This window comes from Anguilla rostrata, chromosome 14, assembly GCF_018555375.3.
Source record: "Anguilla rostrata isolate EN2019 chromosome 14, ASM1855537v3, whole genome shotgun sequence".
Classification (NCBI taxonomy): Eukaryota; Metazoa; Chordata; class Actinopteri; order Anguilliformes; family Anguillidae; genus Anguilla; species Anguilla rostrata.
In genome coordinates, this window is record NC_057946.1 from 11,128,427 (window position 1) to 11,151,734 (window position 23,308).

General features: G+C 44.9%; 1 protein-coding gene across 3 annotated transcripts in view; it reads right to left on the minus strand.

The window, feature by feature from the left end:
- Window positions 1-2,420: 2,420 nt before the first annotated feature.
- adamts6 (ADAM metallopeptidase with thrombospondin type 1 motif, 6) overlaps window positions 2,421-23,308 on the minus strand; it is a 77,429-nt gene continuing 56,541 nt past the window's right edge. For all 3 annotated transcript variants that reach the window (XM_064307695.1, XM_064307693.1, XM_064307694.1), the window contains exons 19-25: window positions 21,997-22,160; window positions 20,465-20,603; window positions 18,536-18,665; window positions 16,086-16,290; window positions 15,208-15,384; window positions 10,457-10,613; window positions 2,421-7,240 (exon numbers count right to left, since the gene is read on the minus strand). In XM_064307695.1, coding sequence (XP_064163765.1) covers window positions 7,131-7,240; window positions 10,457-10,613; window positions 15,208-15,384; window positions 16,086-16,290; window positions 18,536-18,665; window positions 20,465-20,603; window positions 21,997-22,160 — 1,082 coding nt within the window. In that variant the 3' untranslated portion in view covers window positions 2,421-7,130. The remainder of the gene's footprint in view (window positions 7,241-10,456; window positions 10,614-15,207; window positions 15,385-16,085; window positions 16,291-18,535; window positions 18,666-20,464; window positions 20,604-21,996; window positions 22,161-23,308) is intronic.

Genomic DNA, 23,308 nt, shown 5'->3' on the forward strand with positions numbered 1-23,308 from the left:
ATTAAAGGAATGTACATCAAGGGCAGCTGCCTGATTGACCAAAGGACCCAATGAACAATTGTGGCCAATCCTGTCAATGGAAGCCCTCCTGGATGATTCCATGGGAAATTATGTGCCACTGATCTGGTCATTAAGTTGCTTAAGCAGAGGTGATCTACAGTTTTGCAAGCTGTATTTCAATTGCATCAAGTGGATACTGTATGCTCAGAATTTTAAATTCCGCGATGATGTGTCCCAGGACTGGGTGTTATGCATGCTGTCCCCACTGCCAGCCGCAGTCGGTACTGGTGGAGTTAGGATTCAGCGCCCAACTGTGGAGTGCATCACGATGCTGAAACGGAGCTTTGGCAGGGTGAGCCACCAGGCAGCCCCCTTCCGTGGCAGCTGTTTCACAAGGGATCCTGTTCCCTCACTGCAAACATAAGAGCATTCATGGCCACCTATAGGTACCGCAGATAACAGTTGTAAGGGGCTGTTTTTTGGGGTCGGGGATGGGTGGTCAGAACTTCGTGTGTCCTGGGTTCCCTCGATGGCAGCGGCTGAAGCCCGGAGAGCCGAGGCATGCGAGTGGCAGGAAAGGCGGTAGACGTATCGGAGAACAGCTGCCGCGGCGCACGGCGCTTAACCTCCTCACCTCTTTAAGGAACTTCCCCGCTTCCTCCCGGCTGTGGAGCTAATGTAATCAAAGCCCCAGCGGCGGAGCTAGACAGAAGCTGCGCCAGACGCTCAGGTATTCTAAACTGGTTACATTAGACAAAACAGAACTGCTGGTATCTGTAACCCAAACCCCTGCATTAGCATGTAGGGGTCATGTTCCAAAGCCAAGTGGGGTAGATAATGTTTATTTAGAATTCATTACTCAGGAGCTGGAGTGAAACCTTTTCTATTTCCAAGTGCAGTGGGGCGGCGCACGCAGGCTGGAGATCCTTGTGGCCAGACCCAACTCCATACCGTTCTTCTGAAAGCTCTGTCTGACGCTTCCTATTCCATTACACAAGGGGGTAGTTTAAAGTAATCCTTTTTTTCATTCGCTCGTAACAGTGAGAGCTGTCAATGTTATTCATTCAAAAAAAAAACATTAAACAAAATGTTAAATATTCAAAGCTAAGATGAAAATAGGCTATCTCGTGTGGTCTTGGAAACCGGTCACTGGAGGTAAAAAAAAAAAAAAAAAAAGAAGTGAATAGCTAACTGATGGTGGGTAGTACAGGCCACAGGAATTCTGACCCTGCTATAAACTGATGTGTCATCATTCCAGAGGTGAGGAGCTTGGCTGGTGGGGCTGCAGCCTGCCAGTCTGTGGTTGTCCCTCTGGACCATGGGACAGAATTGGCAGACAAGCGATCTGATTCGCTGCCCTCTCTGCTCCTCAGCAGGGGGCCGGGACCACCTGCACTATATTAGTGCTGCTCCGCGCAGCACAGTAACGTCTGTGAATGAAAACTGCTTTACTCACTGAAGGCGTGAAGTTAGCTCCTCAGAGAGTGCACTCTTTATCCTGAAATGCTATCGAGTTCCAGTCCATGAACGCACAACCCTTGATTGCTGCTGATGCACCTACATTCTTTACTGTGTGAGCACTAAAGAGCTACTATTAAACCTAATTTTTGAGTTAATATGGTGACACAAAAACACTGAAGCTGTATTAGTAGTTTTACAATTAATCCCACGATTTGATGTTTAAACTTCAAGAAAGAGTACATCATTGAAATATATTAGCAAGACGCAAGATCCCATCTCAGTGTGTAGTTCTAATTTTTAGAATATAAATCTAAACCCAGCATACATGTTTATCAGATACAGTACACACAATCAAGACAACTTGCAGTACTACTGTTGTAGGCCTAGTTACACAGTAATTACAATGTTATAACAGGTGTATTGCCTTGAACATATACACTATTGTCAGATAAGGCCAGTTCAGGCTGATCGTTGGTAAGCATTTCCCCCGCAGATAACAAGTTTAATTTCCTACTTTCTCATTAATGAAACCAACGTCAAATAATCACAGCACAGACGTCTTCCGCTTCTGAAAGCTGACATGCAGAGAAGAGAGAATATGTCTGATGAACAGCCCCCTCACGAATTCAACGTGCGGTTTGCTGTGGACATCCTCCGTGCCGAGGGAAGTGGGCCATGGCTGACACGTTAGCATTATCGTTTCTTTCCTGAAAGGTAAAAGCACTGTCGAGCGGTCACATGCAGGGGGGAGGTGAACCCAGGCTGGGTGTACTCATATACGGGTTGTTAATACTAAGATCCTGCTCTGACCCCCCACCAACAGGGCAAGTAGAGGGCAGAGAGGTGTTGCACAACTGACAAGCGGCAGTTTGTTTCTTTTAAGACAAATAACCTCGGCACGCTCAAGCACACTCCTCCTCACGCAGGAGTGTGTTTTAAATAAATAAGCTGACACATCGTCTCTTTAGAAGCTGCTCTCTTTATTGTCCTAATATATCTAAAAACAGGTTGGTGTGTGTGTGTGTGTGTGTGTGCATACATGTATGTGTGTGTGTATGTGTGTGTGTGCGTGTGTATGTGAGAGAGTAAGCCTACTGAGGCAAGGCTAAGGGAGCACACCCTGACAGAAAAGCAACGTGCTGGCGGTGCGCAATAGACGGGCCTTAACAAACTAAGGACCCGGCAGCCTCCTGCAGCCAAGATGGGGGACTGGTCGTCCTTCACAGCAGTTCAGGGAAAGTGCCGGGAACTACAGGAGAACCTGTTTATGGCCTTTGTTGACCTCTCCAAAGCCTTTGACACTGTTCAGAGAGAACTTTTGTGGGACGTCCTCCTCAGGTTTGGCTGCCCCAACAAATTCGTCAACATCCTCCGCCAGTTTCACGATGGAATGACTGCTCGGGTGACCATAGGAGGACAAGAGTCTGCCCTTTTCCCTGTACATACAGGGGTCAAGCAGGGGTATGTGCTAGCAACGGTGCTCTTTAACATCTTCTGCCTATGTGTCACCCAGCTTCTCCACAAGGAGATTGAGGACAGTAGCGGTGTGGCAGTGGACCTCAGGCTAGACAGCAACCTCTTCAATATTAGGAGGCTCCAAGCAACCACCAAATTGCATAGAGAAAGGGTCCTTGAGCTGCAGTATGCAGATGACTGCGCTCTTGTGTCTCACACTCCACAAGACCTCCAGTCTGTCCTTGCGGCAGCAGTGAGAGCAGACAGCAGGATGGGACTGACTATCAACACCACCAGAACGGAAGTAGTCTGCCAATGGAGTGTCAAGATCCCACCCACACCACCAGCCTTCACTGTTGCTGATGAACAACTGTCAGTAGTTCCATCGTTCAGATATCTGGGGAGTATTCTCTCTGAAGACCGCAGCATTGACAATGAGGTCCAGAACCGAATTAAACAAGCATCAGCTGCCTTCGGGAGACTTCGGCACCGGGTCTTCCAAAACAAGAACCTACATCTCCACATAAAAGGTCTGCATCTACCAAGCCATCTGCATCACCACCCTCCTTTACAGCTGCGAAGCTTGGGTAACTTACAGCCGCCACATCAAGTCCCTGGAGCACTTCCACATACACTGCCTTCAGCGCATCCTGGGAATTACCTGGCATGATCGTGTGCCTCACTCTGAAATACTCACAAAGACCAACTGCAGAAGTATTGAAGCTATGATCACCCAGCACCAGCTACGATGGCTGGGGCATGTAATAAGGATGCCCCCAAATCTGCTGCCTCGCAGAGTGCTATATGGTCAGCTACACCAAGGACGACGCTCAGCAGGAGGGCAGAGGAAGCGCTACAAGGAACAGCTGAAGACCGCATTAAGGAAGTGCAAAATCAGACCCTAGGACCTGGAGGATGTTGCTGCTGACCGTAACAACTGGCGGCAGCTGTGCCCGGATGGGATCTGCCTGCTGGAGGAGGAAAGGACACCCAGGAGACAGCAAAGGAGACTCAGATGGAACACACCCATGGTTGCCACTACCACTACCACCACATATACATGTCCTACCTGCAATAGGACTTGTGGGTCCAGGATAGGACTATTCAGCCATCAAAGAATTCACTGTCATCATTGGATTCGATGGACAACCAAGAGTGAGTGAGAGAGAGAATGTGAGAGAGTGTATGTGAGTGTGTGCGTGATGGGAGAAGGGAGTGTGGGGTGGAAAAGGGTTTCACTGTTTGCATGCAGTGAAATAAATGTAAGACAAGTGAAACATGGCAATAAATTAGCATATAATTTACAATATGAAAAAAATTAGTAACAGTGTACCAACAATAATACTGAATATAAAATATAAGCAACTAAACACAAAAAGTTCCTTTTTTCTGCAGGTAAAGGATAAGAGATTGTGACATTCAGAGATCAGAGTTCACAGCTATGAGCACCAGTTTTACTGTGTGTCTTGGGAGATTGTTTGTTGGGAGGCTCCGTGACCCAATGCCTGTAAACTCGTACTTCAAGCTTCAGGATTTACATGATAACAATTCACGACGCTCAGCACATTGGGCCTGCAGTTGAGTTTGATGCTTACAGACTGTCCTCTCAATTAATGACAATTTATAACACAAAATAAATCGGCTTACATCATATACTGTGGGTGGCTACAAAGTAGCAGCAGCAAATCAGAGTAAAGATGGTGGCATAATAAAAATGCAATTTAGGGATTAGTTGTGGTCCATTATATTTCCTATATGTTTCATCCCATTTTTTTCTTTTTTCCTTTGTTTTTTCATACATATACACAATCCAGTTTATGATATTTGAGTCCCATTTACGTATCTCAGGTGTTGCATTCCCTTTTATTTAACAACCTGATGGCAAGAATATGCATCATACTTTTCTAGTCAAGTCCTGGTATCCAAATGCCATTTTGGATGGGGTGTCATCAAAGAATATATAACATCATTTGGAAAAATGATGGGAGGTCCAGACTGGGAAAGGCAGCTTCAATGGAAACACCCAGTGTGAGGTAAAAAAAAAAAAACCAATCGTGAGAGCACAAACACCAGAGGAACTGGATATTCTGACTTGTTCAACTTCAGCCCAGTCACCCCGTCTGGTGTAGTAATGGACTGTTCAAACATGCACCGTTCACTCTGTGAAAGACCCGTTTGGGCCTGGTAGCACCAGGGTTGGGGCGGAGCCTACCTATTGGAGGAGGAGTGTGGTGCGAGAGTTTGTTATAAAAAGCACTACTTGAAAAAAAGCACCATCGACTGCGATACTGCAGTATTACTGTAGCTCTCTCCTGTATGGCTGTACCGGGGGAGGGGTGGAAGAGCTGGTGGTTGAAGAGCTGACATTGTCCGGAGGTAGTCTGTGGCAGACCATGATGTGGCGCTCTGGAGATACACGCCCATGTCCGCGGAAGGCAGAGAGAAACGCAGGCCCAACACGTGGACCAAGCCACGCTCAACTGAAAATTGCCAACATGGAGACTCACCAAGTGCAGATGAAACATCCATGATAATGAAATTCAAGAGACGATACAAAGTTCTCTGTGATTACATGCTCTAATATAATAAATATAGCGCCAATGCATTTTACTCTCACGTACAAAAAAAAAAGCATTAAAGGCGTTCAGATTCATAAGATCTCTTGCAAATCTGAAGGTGCAAATGAAATTACAATTTACACTGACGCACTGCCTTTTACCAAAAGCACCCAACAGTTTGACCTGGTGACACATTTTAAACCTCTGTATATTTCACACTTCAGTCACTTGCAACATACCCTTTCTATTCAATAAAGTTTTTCTTAATTTTTGTAAAAATCTATTTACGTGTAGTCATTGTCCAACCTGAAAGCCTACATACTGGAAGAGTTTGGACACTTTGGAGGCCACAGGTTTGGTAAATCGCCAATTGTATGAAAGAACTGACTCAAGTTCTCTCACTCCGGTCTCCCAGACAATGGCGGGATTCTTTGGCGGAGGACACGTGACCTTGTGGTGACACAGTCAATCTCAGAGCCTGCTTATTAAAACAGGTGTCCGTGCTGTTTGAACATCTGGAACCCCTTGCTTTAATTCAGTTTTCTCCTCACAGGGCCTGAGCTCAAAGATGAGCCCCCTAACAATAGTCAGCAGCTTTCTTTCTCTTTTTTCCAAGTTCTCTTTTTTTCCATTTTCTGAGGCCCTGTCTCCATCCTGGTGGTCTAATGGCCAGGCTTTCTGAGAAAGTCTGTGTGGTCTAGACGCTGATCTAGTGACACTGTCAGGAGGTGGGGGAGGGTCGGCGGAATGTGTAAGAGTTTATCAGTCGGGCACCCCTCTGTCTTGATTTCTCTAGCAAAAAAAAGAACATAAAAATAAACAATATCTCACCACCACCTGTTTTTTAGGCAACTGAAATCAAATATTTCCCCCTTCCGTTTTTGAATAATTCCATATCTAAGTAGCAATGGTTGGTTTTCATTGTTCCACCACACAAAAAGCTTAACACAGATGCCGCCCCCACCCCCCTGACTGTACATGGTATGGTCTTGGAGTTCACAAATACAAGGAGGGAAAAAATGTGATGGAATACTTTTTACAATAACTCATAATTTTATCAACATTGTATGCATAGGGCATGCTACGTTCACATAGGGCACTCATGTTATTTTGGGGATTTAGAACTGCTTGTGTGGAAAGTGGAGATCTGTTCACACAATTGTGCAGTGGAACCAAAGCACATCTTTTGATACGACAACCATAGTCTGTCCCTCCATCTATCCATCCAGCCAGCTCTTGGGCAAGTCCCAGACACCAGATCAACCTCCTCTGTTTCCAATGCATGCCTACTTTGCCCCACATGTTTCCCACAGGGCGCATCTCTGAGAATGATGTGTCCAGCACTTTGGATTAAAAATAACAAACCGACAATAATAATAATAATTATTATTATAATAAAAATAATGTCAATGCAATAAAAATCTTCACAGAAAATCACTTCACAGAAGTGAAAATAAAGCAGGAGTGGGTCAGCAGGAGGCTGAGCAGTGGTTTGGGGTTCCACAGGGTTAAAGAAATGCAGGTGCGAGTGGCAGGTTCTCTTCCCTCCTTTTGTGACTCCTCTCGTCCACCGACGCCATTTTCACTCTCTGGCCCTTTCTTTCTCTCTATCTCTCTCGGTTGCTCGCTCAGACTTGGCCTCTCTCTCTCCACGGGTCAGTGTCCTTGGCATGTCTTGCAGCACATCTGTCTGAAGTACGCACGACTGCAGAACTTGAACTTCAGCACCAGTGGGCAGTAGGCCACCTTGTTTACATCTTTGCATTCTGGGGGCAAGAGAGGAGAGAGAACGAGTTAGAAACTGGATAAAGGAATAACAGTTACTGATTTTTCAAGAAAAAGAAAAAGCTGAAAACACGTAAATATAAACACATAAAAATACCACCACCCTCCACCCACAGCTCCCAAACCCAAGTCAGCTCCAGACATCTGCTGCTGCTAGTGCATGGAGACCCTGCAGACTACCAGACTGTGTGCTACAGGACCCAGAGCTGTTGGCTGGAAGCCCGCCGTCCCCAGCCCTGCGCAGACCCCTGTCTCCTGCCCGCAGTTTGACGCTTTCATACGTAACTGTCCTGGAATCAAGCGTTCGTTTCGCAATCTTTAAATCCGAGCTGAGTCAAATTAAGGAATAAGTGTCTGTCCCTTGAACAGAGTGCACGGGGTTCAGGAAGCCGATGTGGAGACTGCTGTCTGTGCCGAACCATCTCCAGCATGGCGTTGGCTCTCTGTTGTGGGCTGGGTGTACCTCAGCACACCTCTCTACATTTTTGCCATCACAAAGGCTTCGGCTGAAGACAGCTGATAAAAAAGGCTTTGTTTCGGCCTGTAAGCTTTTTTTTCTTTTTTTTTTACCAGTACAGTTCCTCTGTATTTCACAGGCTGAATCTGCCTGTTTTATTTTTGCACAGAAGTCAGGCACTGGTGTGAAATACTATCTGACTGGATAGTTTCTCTCCTTGCCAGTGAGAATAAGGGTAGTGAAGATACATGCTGACAGTGAGGCACTGCACAGATCAAACAGCCATCGGCGGATTCGTAAGTTTTGTGCTCCCAGTGACATAAGCGTTGTGAAGATGCTGTTCAACGCCAGATCAACAGCCTCGCGACCCGTAATGGTTTTGTGCTTTCCAAGCTAAATCTTCACTCCCTGAATGCCCAGCAGGACCTCTAAGTCTACAGCACTGAGGATAATCACCAGGGACACTAAAGACTCCCGTCCGCGTCCCCGGGAATCACAGGTCTGGCAGTGTGGCGGGTAAGACTGCCCTGCGATGCCTTTCATTAAAGCTGATATTTCAAGGAGCAGGGGTGGTCCAATCTGAGAAGCACCGGTTTGAGTGCAGGTTCCTGTTTTAACCCAGCACTGTGGCACCTGATTCAACTAATTAACTAATTATGGTCTTCATTAAACCTCGGTAAGTAGAATCAAGTGTCTGAGTGCTAAATAAGAAAAGCCTGCACCCACACTGGCCCCTTTTCGGGCCTGATTTTTGTGATTTGTCTTCCCACAGCTCTCCTCAGCTGTTTCTATGCAGAGTGAAAATAATTCTCTGCCTTTCACAGGGGTTCCTTCTCTCCACTAGCAGAGTGCAGGCCTTTCATCACAGCTAAAGATAAGATTAAAAAAGAGGCAAGGGGAGCTACTGGCTTTGACTGACTGTGAGAACAATTAAATGCTATTGTGGGTACTCTCTCTCAAAACAAGCACCTCAGGGTACTCCTGAAAGTCCCTTCTTGTGAGATAAGAGCTGAGCACCCAAAAGCCTTTAAGTCGTGGGATCCCTTTGAATTTCCTCAAGGTTTTTGCTTGCTCCTGGAAGGCCTCTCCTGTTGCAGTGACGTCATGGCAGAGAAGGTTTAGCTCTAAGCTCAGTTCCGGGGCTCCTCAAAAGACGGCCTGTGTGATGTCACCGTATCTGCCTACAGGGACAAGAAGGAACCCCACTGTCCTCTTTCTCTCTCTCTCTGTCTTCCTTCCTCTTTCGATGTCTCTCATTATCCACCTCAATCCCCTCCTGCTTTCTTTGGGTGGAAGAATGCAAGACCAGCCGATAAGCTACTTTCAGCCTTCACAACATAATTACACCATCTCAGCAGAGAGAGAGAGAAAGAGAGAGAGAGAGTGAGAAAGAGTGAGTGAGAGAGAGAGAGAGTGAGACAGAGAGCGAGAGAGAGACAGAGAGAGAGAGAGTGAGACAGAGACAGAGTGAGAGAGAGAGAGAGAGACAGAGAGAGAGAGAGAGAGAGAGAGAGAGAGAGAGAGGTGTGATTCATGGCCCAGGCAGACTGCCATGATTGAGCAGAGCTGAATGATGGGGGGTTTAAACGCCTTATCGCGATGAGTGTGTCTTCCCTTATTAGGCTATTTAAATGTCTGCAGGAAAACCAAATGAAAGCAGACGGTCCCTGATCACCCGCTGGAGGAAGAGTGCTGTTAGCTTCAAGCTATGTTTGCATTAAGGTGCAGTAAATGGTGCTTAAATATTCCATTAAGAGCTTGGGAGGGGTAATTTGATACCGCTCCCCTATACGTTTGAATACCTACCTAACCCAAGTTTCATGTTTTTACTTAATTTATTGTGTGTTGATGGTAAAAATGGGATATCAAAATATCACCAAACATGAAACAAGACACCAATATCACTTCTACAGTTGCAAGAAGAAAGGCACTATACTGTACATATCTATTATTTACAGCCATTTCAATCTTGCCAGACATTATTATTCAGTCCACTAGAGATTCAAGTAGTTTTATACAGTTTGTATGAATAATCCAAATCCAAATATACTCTAACAAATGTCAGTACAATTGGAAAAAAAAAAGCAGAAATGATATTTGGAAGGTAACAGAACAGTGAACCTTTCTTTATGTGATGTAAACCTTATATAACAGATAAAGGCCCATGGTTTTTTTTTCTTCACAAACAGTTTGGTTAGGTCATGTTTGCAATGTTTTTGTTTCTGGAGGAAAAGCAAACACTGCCTTTTATTTGTAAGTGAGATTTAAGGACACAACAAACAGGAGATCAAATCCAGGCCTTAGTGTGTATCCTGTTGTAACATGCACCACACTGCGCTGGCATATAGATGAAGACCACTGTGGGTAGAAAAGATATGTATTTAAAAATAACCATTCACTTTATTCAAGTCAGTGGGCTCTGTTGTTTGTACCCACCCTTCCTACTACACTCTAGGTACTCCCTGCCCTACACCATAGCCACACAGTACCTACAGTATAGAACAGGGATTCTCAAATCTGGCCCTCGGGACCAGTAGTACTGCTGGCTTTCTCATCTACCCGATAGTTCATTCATTGATTAATGTCACTAAATGGCCAGAGATTGCACTTCACCTGGTCACCCAGGTCCAAATCAGTCTCTCTGTTACTTGTTGGGCTCCAGGGTCAGATTTGAGTCTCCCTGCCCTACATCATCTCCATGACGACCGCTGAAGCAAGGATGGAGGAGGGGCTAACTCACCCTCTGCGTTGGAGATGGGCGTGGCATCGCACTTGCTCTCGCACTGCTGCATGGTGGGGGGGCGCAGGGAGTCTGCACAGTCCCCAGAGGGCTGTCCCGTGTAGGACAGGCACTGCACCGTACGCATCTGCTGTCCCAGGCCACACTGTGCCGAACACTGCAAGGGAGGCAAAGGGAGACGCACACACACATGCAAGTGCACATACACACACATGTACACATAAACACACACGCAATCGCACATACACGCACGTGCACACACGCACAGACAACACAGAAACAGTTACACAGGCTGAAAACACTCCACAAAAAGCCTGCAACCACCAATAATTTTACTTACCTTTTCCTTATTTAGTTACTTATTTAGTTGGTTCTGATTTTCTGTTATTGTACCTTTCTATGTTTATTTAATTCATTCCCTTTAACTGCAGAATTTTGGAGATAAAAAGGTAAGATCTGAGATCTGAAATTATATTCCCCTTCACCTTTACACAGATCTATTTTCCATCTTATACATTTTGCAAACATTTCTAATTGCCGGAGAAGTAAATCCATTAAGTATTTCCTCATTTGTACAAGTTACTGATTTACGAGTTTAATATTCCATGGACAATTTAGTTCACATGTTGCAATTAGAGTTTTTTTTTTACAGTTAGAAAATGTACAGATTGAAGGCATTCCTTGACTATATCACATACATTTCCAAAGGCTAAAATCCTTTGATTGCTATTTTATCCTTTTTTAACATAGGCTGATCTATAATCGTGTACATTTTAGGAAAAATAACAGAGGTTCACGGGATAGTTACATTTCTGTGAATTTAGCAAAGGTGGCCAGGGTTTATATTACCCTGAGGAATACCCCTGCCTGCCTGGGCTGGAACCAGCCCTCAGATCATTGGTGTAATACCCAACATGACCAAAAGGGGGCAGGAGTACCAGTGTTTATCATGAGGAGGTGGAATAAAGCCTAAGGGTGTTTTCACTCTTACACAGGTCCTACAATTAAATGGTGCAGAAAGGTATTTTTAATTATTTAATAAATATTCTTCCATCATATGAGAATACACTTTACAAACTATAAGCACCAAGATTGTCGGTTGGGCTTTAACACAACAATTACCTCGTACATAGGTTGCTAAAATTGATCAGTAACCTTTGTAACCTTTCTTTTTCAGTTTAACTTTCAAGTCCCTTGGTCTGCACCTTGCCAAACAAGACGTGCATTTTCTTTTCAACTTTGGTTTCCATGTTATGCGTTTTTTGAACTAGTTTCCACACATAAAACTTTTAAACAGCATACAGTCCCCAATTCACAAGCACTAATTACTGTCTCAGCAACTTTTTTGAAGGGTGGAATGAGGGGCAGTTGACCTCTGACTCAGCCTGGAATGGACCTGAGGTCAGTAGCACATTATCCATGGAAACCAGATGAAAACGTGGACCTCCATTTTGAGCTCCCCACAGTCTGCCTACACCTGGATGAGTCCGGTCATAAAAACTGCAGAGAACCTTTGGCATCAATGAGACATGTGTTTGTATGTCTCACTAAGCAGTGTGTGTACCCACTGTTGAATTCTTCAGCATATGTTTTTACTGATTGCCGCCATATTTGGCCAGCTCCTGCGGAGCACGAACCTCTAGATTTTCACGGATCCCAGATTACCTGGAACACACTGCCATTTTACACTAATTAAGCCTGACAACTGATCCAATTAAGTTTGGATGAAAAGGGGAAACATGGCGTCTTTTCTGGGGCAAGTGGCGGGCCCGGTCTTTCCCAGGTCCTGACTGGTGTCTAACCTGAATAAGATTGTCCATGGCTATGTTGATCCAGGCTTCAGAACCAGAGCAAGGATTCGAATCAGGAGTTTCACAAATAAACTCCTGCCAACTGTAACTCCAGGAGAAGTAGAATTATAGCACCACTCACTGCCACAAAGCAAGGGAATAATAAAATGTCTCTTAGAGAAGGTACTAGGCATGCCCTGTGTCCTTTTGTCTTCACTCTATCTGGATGGTTAATGACTCCTGGAATGTATCTATCTGTCTAGTTAAACCTCTATTTTTGCTACAGTCAGCAATTATTCAATTAAGGTTTCTTAAAAAACATCTAGCCAGCTTATAAAAATATACATTCTGAGAGTGCAGGGAAAATAAAGATAAAAGATGCCTTTTCACATTGATATTTTCAAGACCTGTATACTAGTGTGAAGCTGTACAGCGATATGACTAACTTGTAAAACTAATCACGTGCCTCAGACATCGTTTCATTTTTTCACATTTCATATAATAACGAAAGCATTCTTTCAGTCATTTAAATGGTATGTATACCCTTCCACAGCGTTTTTGTAAGCAGGCCATGAATGCTGAGGTTAATTCTCAGGCTTCTCCCTCCCTCCCTCCCTCCCTCCCTCCCACATATCCCACGCTGGTGCCAGACAGGGACACACCTGCATTAGTGCGCAGCCATCAACGCACGCATGCCCCATTAGCAGGCCCTGACCACCGACTCACAGTCACTTCAAATGAGTTTCCAGGAATCTCAGATCAGTGTCTGGCCATTTCATCCCTTGCAAATTAAAGGGCCCTTTTTTATTACCGCCGGGTTCCAGTCCTGACAGATGGGATGTGTCAATGTAGGGCCTTAAGTGGGATTTGAACCGCTGACCTTTCCGGCATTCGGGGCCCCGAGTCTGCCCTACAACAATCCTCCCCATTCTAAGGCTCTGAGAGCACCCCTGGAGCCAGAGGCTTACAGTAATTACTCAACAGCAGGGGCACACGGGGCTCTCCCGAAACGTCTCAGGTGGAAAACCGAAAAAAAAAAAAAAACCTTGTGAACCGAAACGGAACTTTCCGGAACAGGGGGGTTCGGGTGCCGAATCAGCCTTGACCCGTGAGGGGAGAGGGTTGTCAATGGGCATACAGGATGCAATCAGAAATCGTTTATCTCTGGTCAGGGGGAGGGGGTCGGATCACAGGGGCACGGCTTTGAAGGAAAACGCAGCGAACGCAATAAAATCGCAGATCGAGCGCTCTAACTCCAGGCTCTGCGCTCACATCTCCACTTTCTCCCCCATGGACAGGGTATGTTCCATCAGCGTTAATTAAAATGAAACATTAATAAAAACGTGCTGAATGACAGGAGTCCATGAGGGTGGGTTTGGGGGGCCGGGTTGGGGGACGGGGAGTGGCATGATGGGGAAGGAGTCCCTGGGGGCTTGAGATAAGCTCCAGTCAAATGTGCACCACACATCAGAGAGCGCTGGGGTCAGAGATGTCCCAGACCCCAGAAAAGCATGATGTGAGATCTACTGCAGGTTGGCCAGTGAAACATCTGCATGTTGGACAGTCCTACGGAAGATGAGAGGGTCCTAGGATCAAGATGGGACAGCCCCATGGATAATGGGACATCCCTGGAGGAGATGAGAAATTCCCATGAATAATGGGACATCACTGGAGGAGATGAGACATTCCCATGTATAATGGGACATCCCTGGAGGAGATGGGACAGTCCCAGGGATAATGGGACATCCCTGGAGGAGATGGGACTGTCCCAGTGGAGTTGGGACAAAGCCAGATCAGCCACTCTCCCTTGTCTGCTTACCACTCTTTTAATTACACCAACAGCCACACTATGTTCTCCAGGCCAGAAACCACAGAGTCCCAACATGCAAAGGGCATGCCTTTCCAGGCCATCTGTTTGATTTATGCTTGTTACACCCCATCACACACTCCCCTTGGGATTCATTTTTGAATACTTTTTTCAAAGCTCCCATTAAAAAAATAGCAAAATTATTACGGGGGCTGAAGTATCGATGATGTTTTATAGAACTATATGCTAGAGACTAAACTTCTAGGCCAACTGTATTTTTGTCCATTTGTTTGCACTATTATTCTTTTTTGGATCACTATTTCTAATTGGGCCTCTCCCCCCCCCATATTCACTTTGAAAGCTGCAAGGACAAGCCTCTGGAAGAACAGTGTTTTCTGTCTCCTTTTCGAAACATATTCTTGGCCTTGAAAAAGCAGGCCTTGTCCTCTGTAGAGATAAACTTCAAACAATGCGCTCGATATTCCTGCCACTCGCAATACTCTCGGCGTGCTGAATCACGCGCGAACGTCACTGGTCCTCCAGCGGCCCTCGTTTGTCATCGTAAGTGTAAATTCTGCTGACCGTTGACCAAAACACACAGGATTCAGCGGACAAAACGCGCAGCGCCTCGGCGAAACCCCTGCGCCGGGGAGCATTCCGGTTTGTTTGGAAATGCCGTTTTGACGAAGAGACGTTCCAGAGCAGTAAACCGGCGCTTTCGTAGAAACGGCACATCGCACAGGGCCCCTCCGTCAGCGCAGTCTCTGCTGCGTCAAGGCCGGTTGCGTCACGCGACCGGCGGCAGAGCCGCGCGGTCCGTCCGTCGGCAGACGCGGTGCCACTGGATCGCTTGCCCATGTGTTTCGCCGCATATTCGCAGCAGACACTCAAATCGCCAGATGTCGAGATTGCACTTCTTCTTTATGCGCCCGTTCGTGGATGTCTTTTGCAGGTTTCCCTAAATCATTCCGCTTCTTACAACGTTTTTATGTGCTCACATCAATCGGAGGAAATAGTTAAGTCCTTTAAAAGTCGAGTGAGGAGCAGTGGACGGCTGCCTGAATTTTTATAGTTTTATATTTAAAAAAATATTTTCTGTTTTTATTTATGTGTTTGTTCTGAGCGGCGCTGAAATGGAGACGCGTGCACGGTACCTGTCCCCACTCTCCTGGGATCCAGCGGGGGGGTGGACAGCGACCCAGACTGCAGCGGATCCGGACCGGGGGCTTGTTGTGGTCGGGACAGTGAGCTGGGGGGAAGGTCTTGGTCAGGTCGCTGCTTTTGCACAGGACGATGCGGTGCTTGAACCCGGGGCCACACTTTGGAGTGCACTGCGGAGCAGGAAAACGACCAATCACCTCACTGAAGCCATCCATCCATCCATCCATCCATCCATTATCTATACCCGCTTATCCTGAGCAGGGTCACGGGGGGGTGCTGGAGCCTATCCCAGCGTGCATTGGGCGAGAGGCAGGAATACACCCTGGACAGGCCGCCAATCTATCGCAGGGCACACACACCATTCACTCACACACTCATACCTATGGGCAATTTAGGGTCTCCAATCGGCCTACCTGCATGTCTTTGGACTGTGGGAGGAAACCGGAGTACCCGGAGGAAACCCACGCGGACACGGGGAGAACATGCAAACTCCACACAGAAAGACCCCAAGCCGAGATTCGAACCCACAACCTTCTTGCTTTGAGGCGACAGTGCTACCCACTGCACCACCATGCTGCCCCTCACTGAAGCCATTTTGTACAATTTACAGCTTGTGTATTTAGCTGACACTTTTAGCCAAAGCAACTTATAGAGGATGGCTAGAAAATCACCAGTAGAGACATCAGTGCTACTGTAGCGATGCATGCCAGAAGACCATCTTTTTATAGCACTGTGCAATAGCCCAGAACAGCTGTAAACACTAGTAGGACTATCTGACATAAATATGTGTTTAGCTCTCAGGAAATTAACTGTCAGGGCAAAAAAGTCCCCGAAAGACACAGCTGTAGTGGGAAAGCCACGGCCTCCTCACCTCCGACCAATCCAGGGTGACCCACTGTGGGGGACAGGACTGGTTGTTGCAGGACTCTCTCTCGATTGGCCGGTGAGTCAGACAGACGCTGTCCTCCAGCGTTTCCTCCTCCGCAGGTCCAATCTTGCGTATGCACAGGACAGTCCGCGTGCGCGTCCCTCCATCGCATGTCTTTGTGCAGTCTGACCAGTCGCCGATCAGCCACCTGCAGCAGGACCAGAGCAGAATTACTTCACCACCTTGCAAACGCTTTCCCCAGCTCCTCTTACGGGGGAAAGAGAACGCAATGCAAAACATTCAACTGATAGCTTGGTTAAAGTTACGAATGATCACACAGCCAAACTGAATGCGCAGACAGACAGTGAGGTGAATCAACAGTGGTGTCCAAACATCTGCATGGGCTTGGGCTACTCTTGAGTTCTTGCTAAATAAAACTGCGTATTTCAAAAACAACTGCGTTTACATCACTTTGCTATTATTTCCTCCTGCTGAGGCTGATCCTTTCAGTATGACTTTTCAAACGCACAAGAATGTGATGTGCACATTCTACCATTTCTCTATGAAAATATAGAACAAAAAAGGATGAAAAATACAGAGAAATGAAAGAATGTAACATAATTGTGGCTATGTGTGAGCTGTTCTGGTGTCAACCACACACACACATACACACAGGCACACGCACACACACATGCACACACACACACACGCATGCACACACACGCACACGTACATTCACACACACACACACACACATGCACACACATACACACACACATGCACACACATGCATGCACACACAGACAAATATTTTTCTGAAAACAAAATCTACCATCAGATCTGGCATCACTTTAGAAAGCAACCTGGATGAGGAATGCAGACATACAAACTAAAACTAAGGGCTTACTCAGGCTAGAAAGAGCAGCCTTGTGCATAAGGTGAAGCCAAAAACACTGTGGGTCCGATCATTATAGATGCCCCTCTCACGGTCCAGGTTCACTCACACCAACATTGGAGGAGCATTACCACAGATTGGCCAAAAACATTTAATCCATCTACTTCCAATTTAATATTTCAGACAAGGCTGAACTTTGCCTGACCGCTCCCCCAGCTGAGAAAGATAGTTTAAGTGTTTTTGGCCACAACAGGCATTCATCCACCACATATATACATATATTATCCCTACTGGGTTCATAAAGTAAACTGGCCAATAGTTAAACACAGGTGGTCATTTCATTTTCTTCTGGAATACGATGACAATTGCACTTACAAAATAGTTATTGCCGTTTTATTTTAATATTTTCTTCAACGTAAAACATAAAAATGTAAAATAGTTAAAAATAGTTAAGTATAATTTTGACACAATAAATTCATACAGTCTTCAGTACACGCTGAAGTGACGTGGCGATGGATCAGCTTCTTTCTCTTGTTGTGTTTGCCATGGCTCAGACAGGTTTCAGGGGCAAACTGCAATTGTGCTGACCTCAAATCCAGCCTGAATTACTCTCGGGCCAAATTTCCTAAAGGACTGCGGACATTTCAGTGCTGCAAAGCTGACACTTACTGGCCTGAATTGTAAGGCAATATTTCCTTAAAGGCCACAGCAATATCTGTGTGCATTGCAAGGCGTAATTTATGGTGACAGTTAAAGGAAACCATTAACCAAGTAGAGACGGGGGCCATTCAATCTCAAGGCAATGCCACTTTTTCATTCATGCAGAACGATAAATTTAAGAATGATTTACTTGTTTTTCCCCATTTGCATGCAATAATTTTCATTAATTTGAGGCACTGCTGAATAGATGTGTCAAAGGCAAGCACTGTAATGTGTGTTTTAAGAACAAAAACTATAGGGATTGATGGATTTCTCTCAGTCCCAATGTGGTTAGTAAAGAGAAAGCCATAGATCAGACACACTTTGATGGAAGTACTGAACTGTGATGTAGCATCTGTAAAATCTGTAGAGGCCCCACACTCTTAATCCTTTACAGCTTTATTGGTGAAGTACCAAAGATCAAAAAATCCTACTGGATTACTGTGAAGATGTGGAGAATAAGGAGTGTGGGTTTCAGGGTGGACTTTAAGTATCTACAATACAGGGTTCAATCTGCACTCACCCACAATGTAGAATTAAATATATAAACATATAAACAACTCAACATGTATTCATGAATATCATTTTACTATATACTGACATGCACACATGCATTGTGCATATGCACATTCAGACACACACACACACATGCTCGCACCCATCCCACACACTTGCGCGCAAAAACACGCGCACATGCACAAGCATGCGCACACATGCACAAGCACAAGCACACGCACACGCACACATGCACGCAAGAACACGCGCACATGCACAAGCATGCGCACACACGCACAAGCACACGCACACGCACACGCACACGCACACATGCACGTGTCACATTTAATGAGAGATGGCTCACTCGGGGGGGCAGGGCTCCGCGTTGCATGCCCGATGGCTCTCTGGCTGCTTGCTGTCTGGGTCGCAGTAGCTATTCTGGACCACAGAGTTGTCATCCAGCCTTTTACACACAACCTCTTGCTTCTGAGAACCTTCGGATGAAAGACAGGCAGTCATTCAAATATGTGGCCTTGGAAACACAGCAGAATGCAGGAGGTTTATTATGAATGAGCACCGTATAATATATGGCAATAAATCTTTTCTACGTATATATTTCCACCTATATTTTTATATTTAGTGATTGGATACCATACCTCCCTCTATCAAGTGAGATAGAAGTGAATTCATTGTGTCATTTTTCGGTGGGCGGTCATCTGGACATCGTTTATAAAGTCACACAAGCATCCTCTATAGGACGGAGCATTTGGAAACGCCACAGTATTAACCGAGACACCAAGGCCCAGCTATTGTGGGTTTGCATTCCTCTCCACACACAAGTTCCAAACGGGCCACTTTGGCGACTTGTGGAGAAAGTTGTGTGCCATGTTATTCAGTCCACTGTAACACGATATGCCAATGTTTGGAAACCAAGATGGTCCACGCATTTGTGGTGGGATAACAAAACTTAGGATCAAGACAAAGAGGCGCAACTGAGCCCTTCCAATGCAACCCCACCCCCACAGAGAGAGCTGACTCAGGCTCCAGGCTCTGGTTCATGTAAAGGATGAATTCAGGAGATTTTTGGAGACAGCGAAGTTAAAGACATATGCAGGATTTGGGGTTGCTGTGCTTATTTATACGCAGTGTTCTGCCAATATTAAGAATGCTTTGCATTTAGTGAAATCATGAATATCTCTGGGGATATGAAGGGATGCAGACTCTTAAAGGTGTATCTTTTTGTGATGACTGTAGTGCTTAACCATTACTCTGCATGTGGCATAACACAGCCTTCAAAAACATCTGACTTAGATGGACTGACAAATTGTAGATACTAGCATACATTGTTGGATTACACAAGCACATAAGCCTATTCCTTGTGCTTAAGAACACCAGCATTTTGCAGTGATTTGTGATTTCATTTGAATTCTGCTTCTTGGATTCATAGTATACATTTTTTTGCTCACAACACACAATTTGTTGTGTGTAAAATAAATTACACACAAGGACATACAAAGATTTTGCATGGCACGCATGATATTCTGCTAAAACACAGACAGACTTCTGCAAGCTATACTGTCTATCCAGCATGCTAGCCTCCTGCTAAAACACAGACAGATGCCTGCTAGCTATACTGTCTATCCAGTATGCTAGTCTCCTGCTAACACAGTTTGTCTGCTGCCAGCTTGCACAATATTACTGTGCAGACTGAGGGTTGGCAGAAATGAGGTGAGATAACTGAGGAGTATAACTGGTTTCAGAAATAAAATGTGCACATTTAAGGCCACCTGTACATGATTTTAAGTCTCATGGGGGTCTGGGTGCACGGACTTCTCATATGGAGTCATAATCATGCGATCATTCATCACCCATGCTTTTGTAAAGAGGGGACGACATGTGCTGACGTAAAAGCACAAAATAAATCACGGAAGGAGACGGTGATCTCTCCCTGCAGAAAGCCGTTCCTCGCTCTTAAAGCACATTCTGTACATGAACTGTACAGTAAAGAACAGCGCTACATTTTAAGAACAGAAGAAGATCAGAACGGGCCATCTATTCATTTTTGCCCACTGTTAGAGATCATCCTTCTGTGCTTCTGCTGTGATTCTCGCTAAGCTATCACAGGTACCGCCATCCCATCTGTGTGAACACAACACTACTGGTGAAATAAAGGTGAAATAAAAATAAATAAATAAATAAATAAATAAATAAATAAATAAAAAACACTGAGCAGAGTTGTAAAACTGCAACAGTTTTTGAGTGAAGCCAACTACAAAAGGTGGGAAATGCTTACCTCCAGCACAGGTTGCAGAGCACTCAGACCAGGGCAGATGGTGCCAGGAGAACCCCACCTCGTTGTCCCCGCTCCCCGTCCGCACGATTGGAACGTTGAACTTGTAGCGGATGCCCATGTTCTGTTCCTGTAGGAGCACCTATTGGGGTGCAAGGAGGAAAAGCAACAGTGTAGCAAAATGGTTTGGGAGGTAGGCTTAAAACTCCAAGATTGTAGGATTTAACCAGTTCCCAGGTGAGGCATTGCCATAATACCCTCGAGCAAGGTACTCAACCTAAATCGCTTCAGGTAAATGACCAATGGTTTAAATGGATTGAATTTTAAGGGATGTAAGCTGTTTGTAAGAGCCTAAAAACTAAAAGGGTAACTGCAGAAAAGACAACGGGACCTCACGATGCAACACGCCGACCAATGGCATGCATCCACCTGATTTTGGTTTCGCTGCTCCTCTATTTATAGCAGGTGTGCCGTGGTCGTGCTGCTTATGTCAGTTTGAGCGCTGAAGAAGAGGACCATGGGAATTAAGGGCAGCACTTCAGGCCACAAAAGAAGTGGGCTGGTGGTGAACTGGCCTGTCCCTACAATGGCTGCGACTGTGAGGTCTGGTATTTTCAAGAATTGTGTCCAGGCCACAGACCATGGTGGTCTCAGAGACTGTTAGGTAGTCACAGTGATAGTGCGTGCGTGCATATGTGCCATCGTGTACTTAAACTTAACCAGTGTATGTATATGTATATATATGTACTGTATATATACAAATGCTACACTTCAGACTGCTGTATAGAGGCCATGTAAGGTTAGCGTACAGACATTTGGTTTACTTGGAGCAAAGCAGACCTTTCAAACAATGTGCATTCAAAACAGATTCCTGTGCTTCCTCTGCAGAAAGATAAAATAATATGAAGTTATCTTCATGAGATTTCCTTGTTTAATGTACAGATTTTTCCACACTCCAAAAACATACAGCCATTTTTGGGCCACTTTGTGACAAGATGCTTTTTGATGCATTCTGTCTGCTGTATAAGATACTCGTCTGTATTTATAAAATTTAGCTCACAGTTCTGCTCAGTAGTGATCCACTAACATCTAGTGTGGAACTCATATGATAAAATGTACTCACGGTTCCAAGCCAAATCTCGTAACTGTGACAGAGTCATCAAAATATGTTTATGGCTTTATGCTTATTATTACATTTGTGACAAGATGCCATAACACCACAGGGCTAGCAGTGTGACAGAAGAGTGCACACAACACAAACTGCTGAGATAGGAAAGCTCCTTGTGTTCAGTGTCTAAATGCTATTCTGTGTATTCTAAATTTTCCATGAGTTCAACTCCATCACCAATTAAAAGAGAATAACTTTACAGTTTTTCCCTCCACATATGGTTCAATCTTGTGTATTTTGTTGTTGTTGTTGTAACTGTCCACTGTTTTTTAACTGTCCACTGTGAATCAATGTGTGACAACAAAACTGGAAATGCAGCTATTGAAAATACAGTAAATGTTGACCAACTGAAATGGGAAATTTTTACCATGACAATCAGATTTTCTGTGGTGGCCCCAAGGGCCTCCAGAGACTCTGGCTCATCCGAGGGCCTCTTGTAGTGGAACGCTGTCCCTGCAATGTCAAACTTCCGGGGCCAGTCGATGGTCCACGCTCCGTTGATATAGTAGTCATCTCCCTCCGATTTCAAAGCTGGGGGTGAGAGAATGCATCCAGATATAAATCCCACAGTACATGGGGGTGGGGGGGAGCTTGTGATTAGGTCATTCCCTTCTTTCATCGTTATTCTGGAGCTTCCTTAATTAATGACATTAACTCCCACAACAGGATCTGTGCAGTTTTTGGGTGACACTCCCCCATAAAAAGATGACATCTCAGGTGGAAGTTCAACACAATTCACATTCTCTCTGGTCGTCAAAACAAAGGTCTTGTCTCCAACCACAACAGGTCTCCAAATATCCACTTTCTCAGCTCTGAAAAGTGGCCAAATTACAAATTATTTGATCTCTATTCTCAATTCTTCTCCAAGGTTATCATTAGGAGAAAACCCATAACTTATCGGGATCTGTGGGGAGTCGTGGCCATGACTCATCGATTTCACATTTCCCATTAGTATTTATAAGGTTCTGTTGTTTTCTTTTCCTTCTCTAGATTCCTTTGACACAAAAAGGGGACTCACAGTTCAATTGATACACCTCACTATTTACAGAAGAAACAAGATTGTTTATTATTTTAACATTAGATTATACATACTTAACTTCTTAAACAACTGGCCTTATCTTGTCAAATCCACAGGCTACACTAATAAAAAGAAATACAAAAAAAGTCTCCAGATGATATTGTGGGTGTTCACAAGGGTACAATTTTGCATTTAGAAAAACCGTGCAGGCCATTTTGATTTAAAAAAACGTCTGAGCAATTAACAGCAATGATAGCCATTCTGACGTGACAGTGCCACCTCTAAAAAGCATGTAATCTACCTTTAGAATGTAAAGAAATACATGCTGATGAGAGAGAAAGATGGATTTCAGGTATTGTATAATACATAAGGCCTTTTGTGTCTAAAGGTAGTTTTTTGCCAAGAATTGGAAAAAAAAAGAGCAAACACATTTATTTATAAATCGACAGGTTCCCACAGACAGCACACATGCTGACCTCATATGGCCTGTTTGGGCACCATAGAAACAGAATAAACCAATCACTGGCAGAATAGATCAGGTACGATGATGACTGTTGTGCTCACGCAAGATGAGGTCTCAGTCACTCAAGACACTCAAGACAGATGAAAGAACATTTAATCACAGACGTGCTCAACTTGGCCATCCATCCCTAAAACCGTG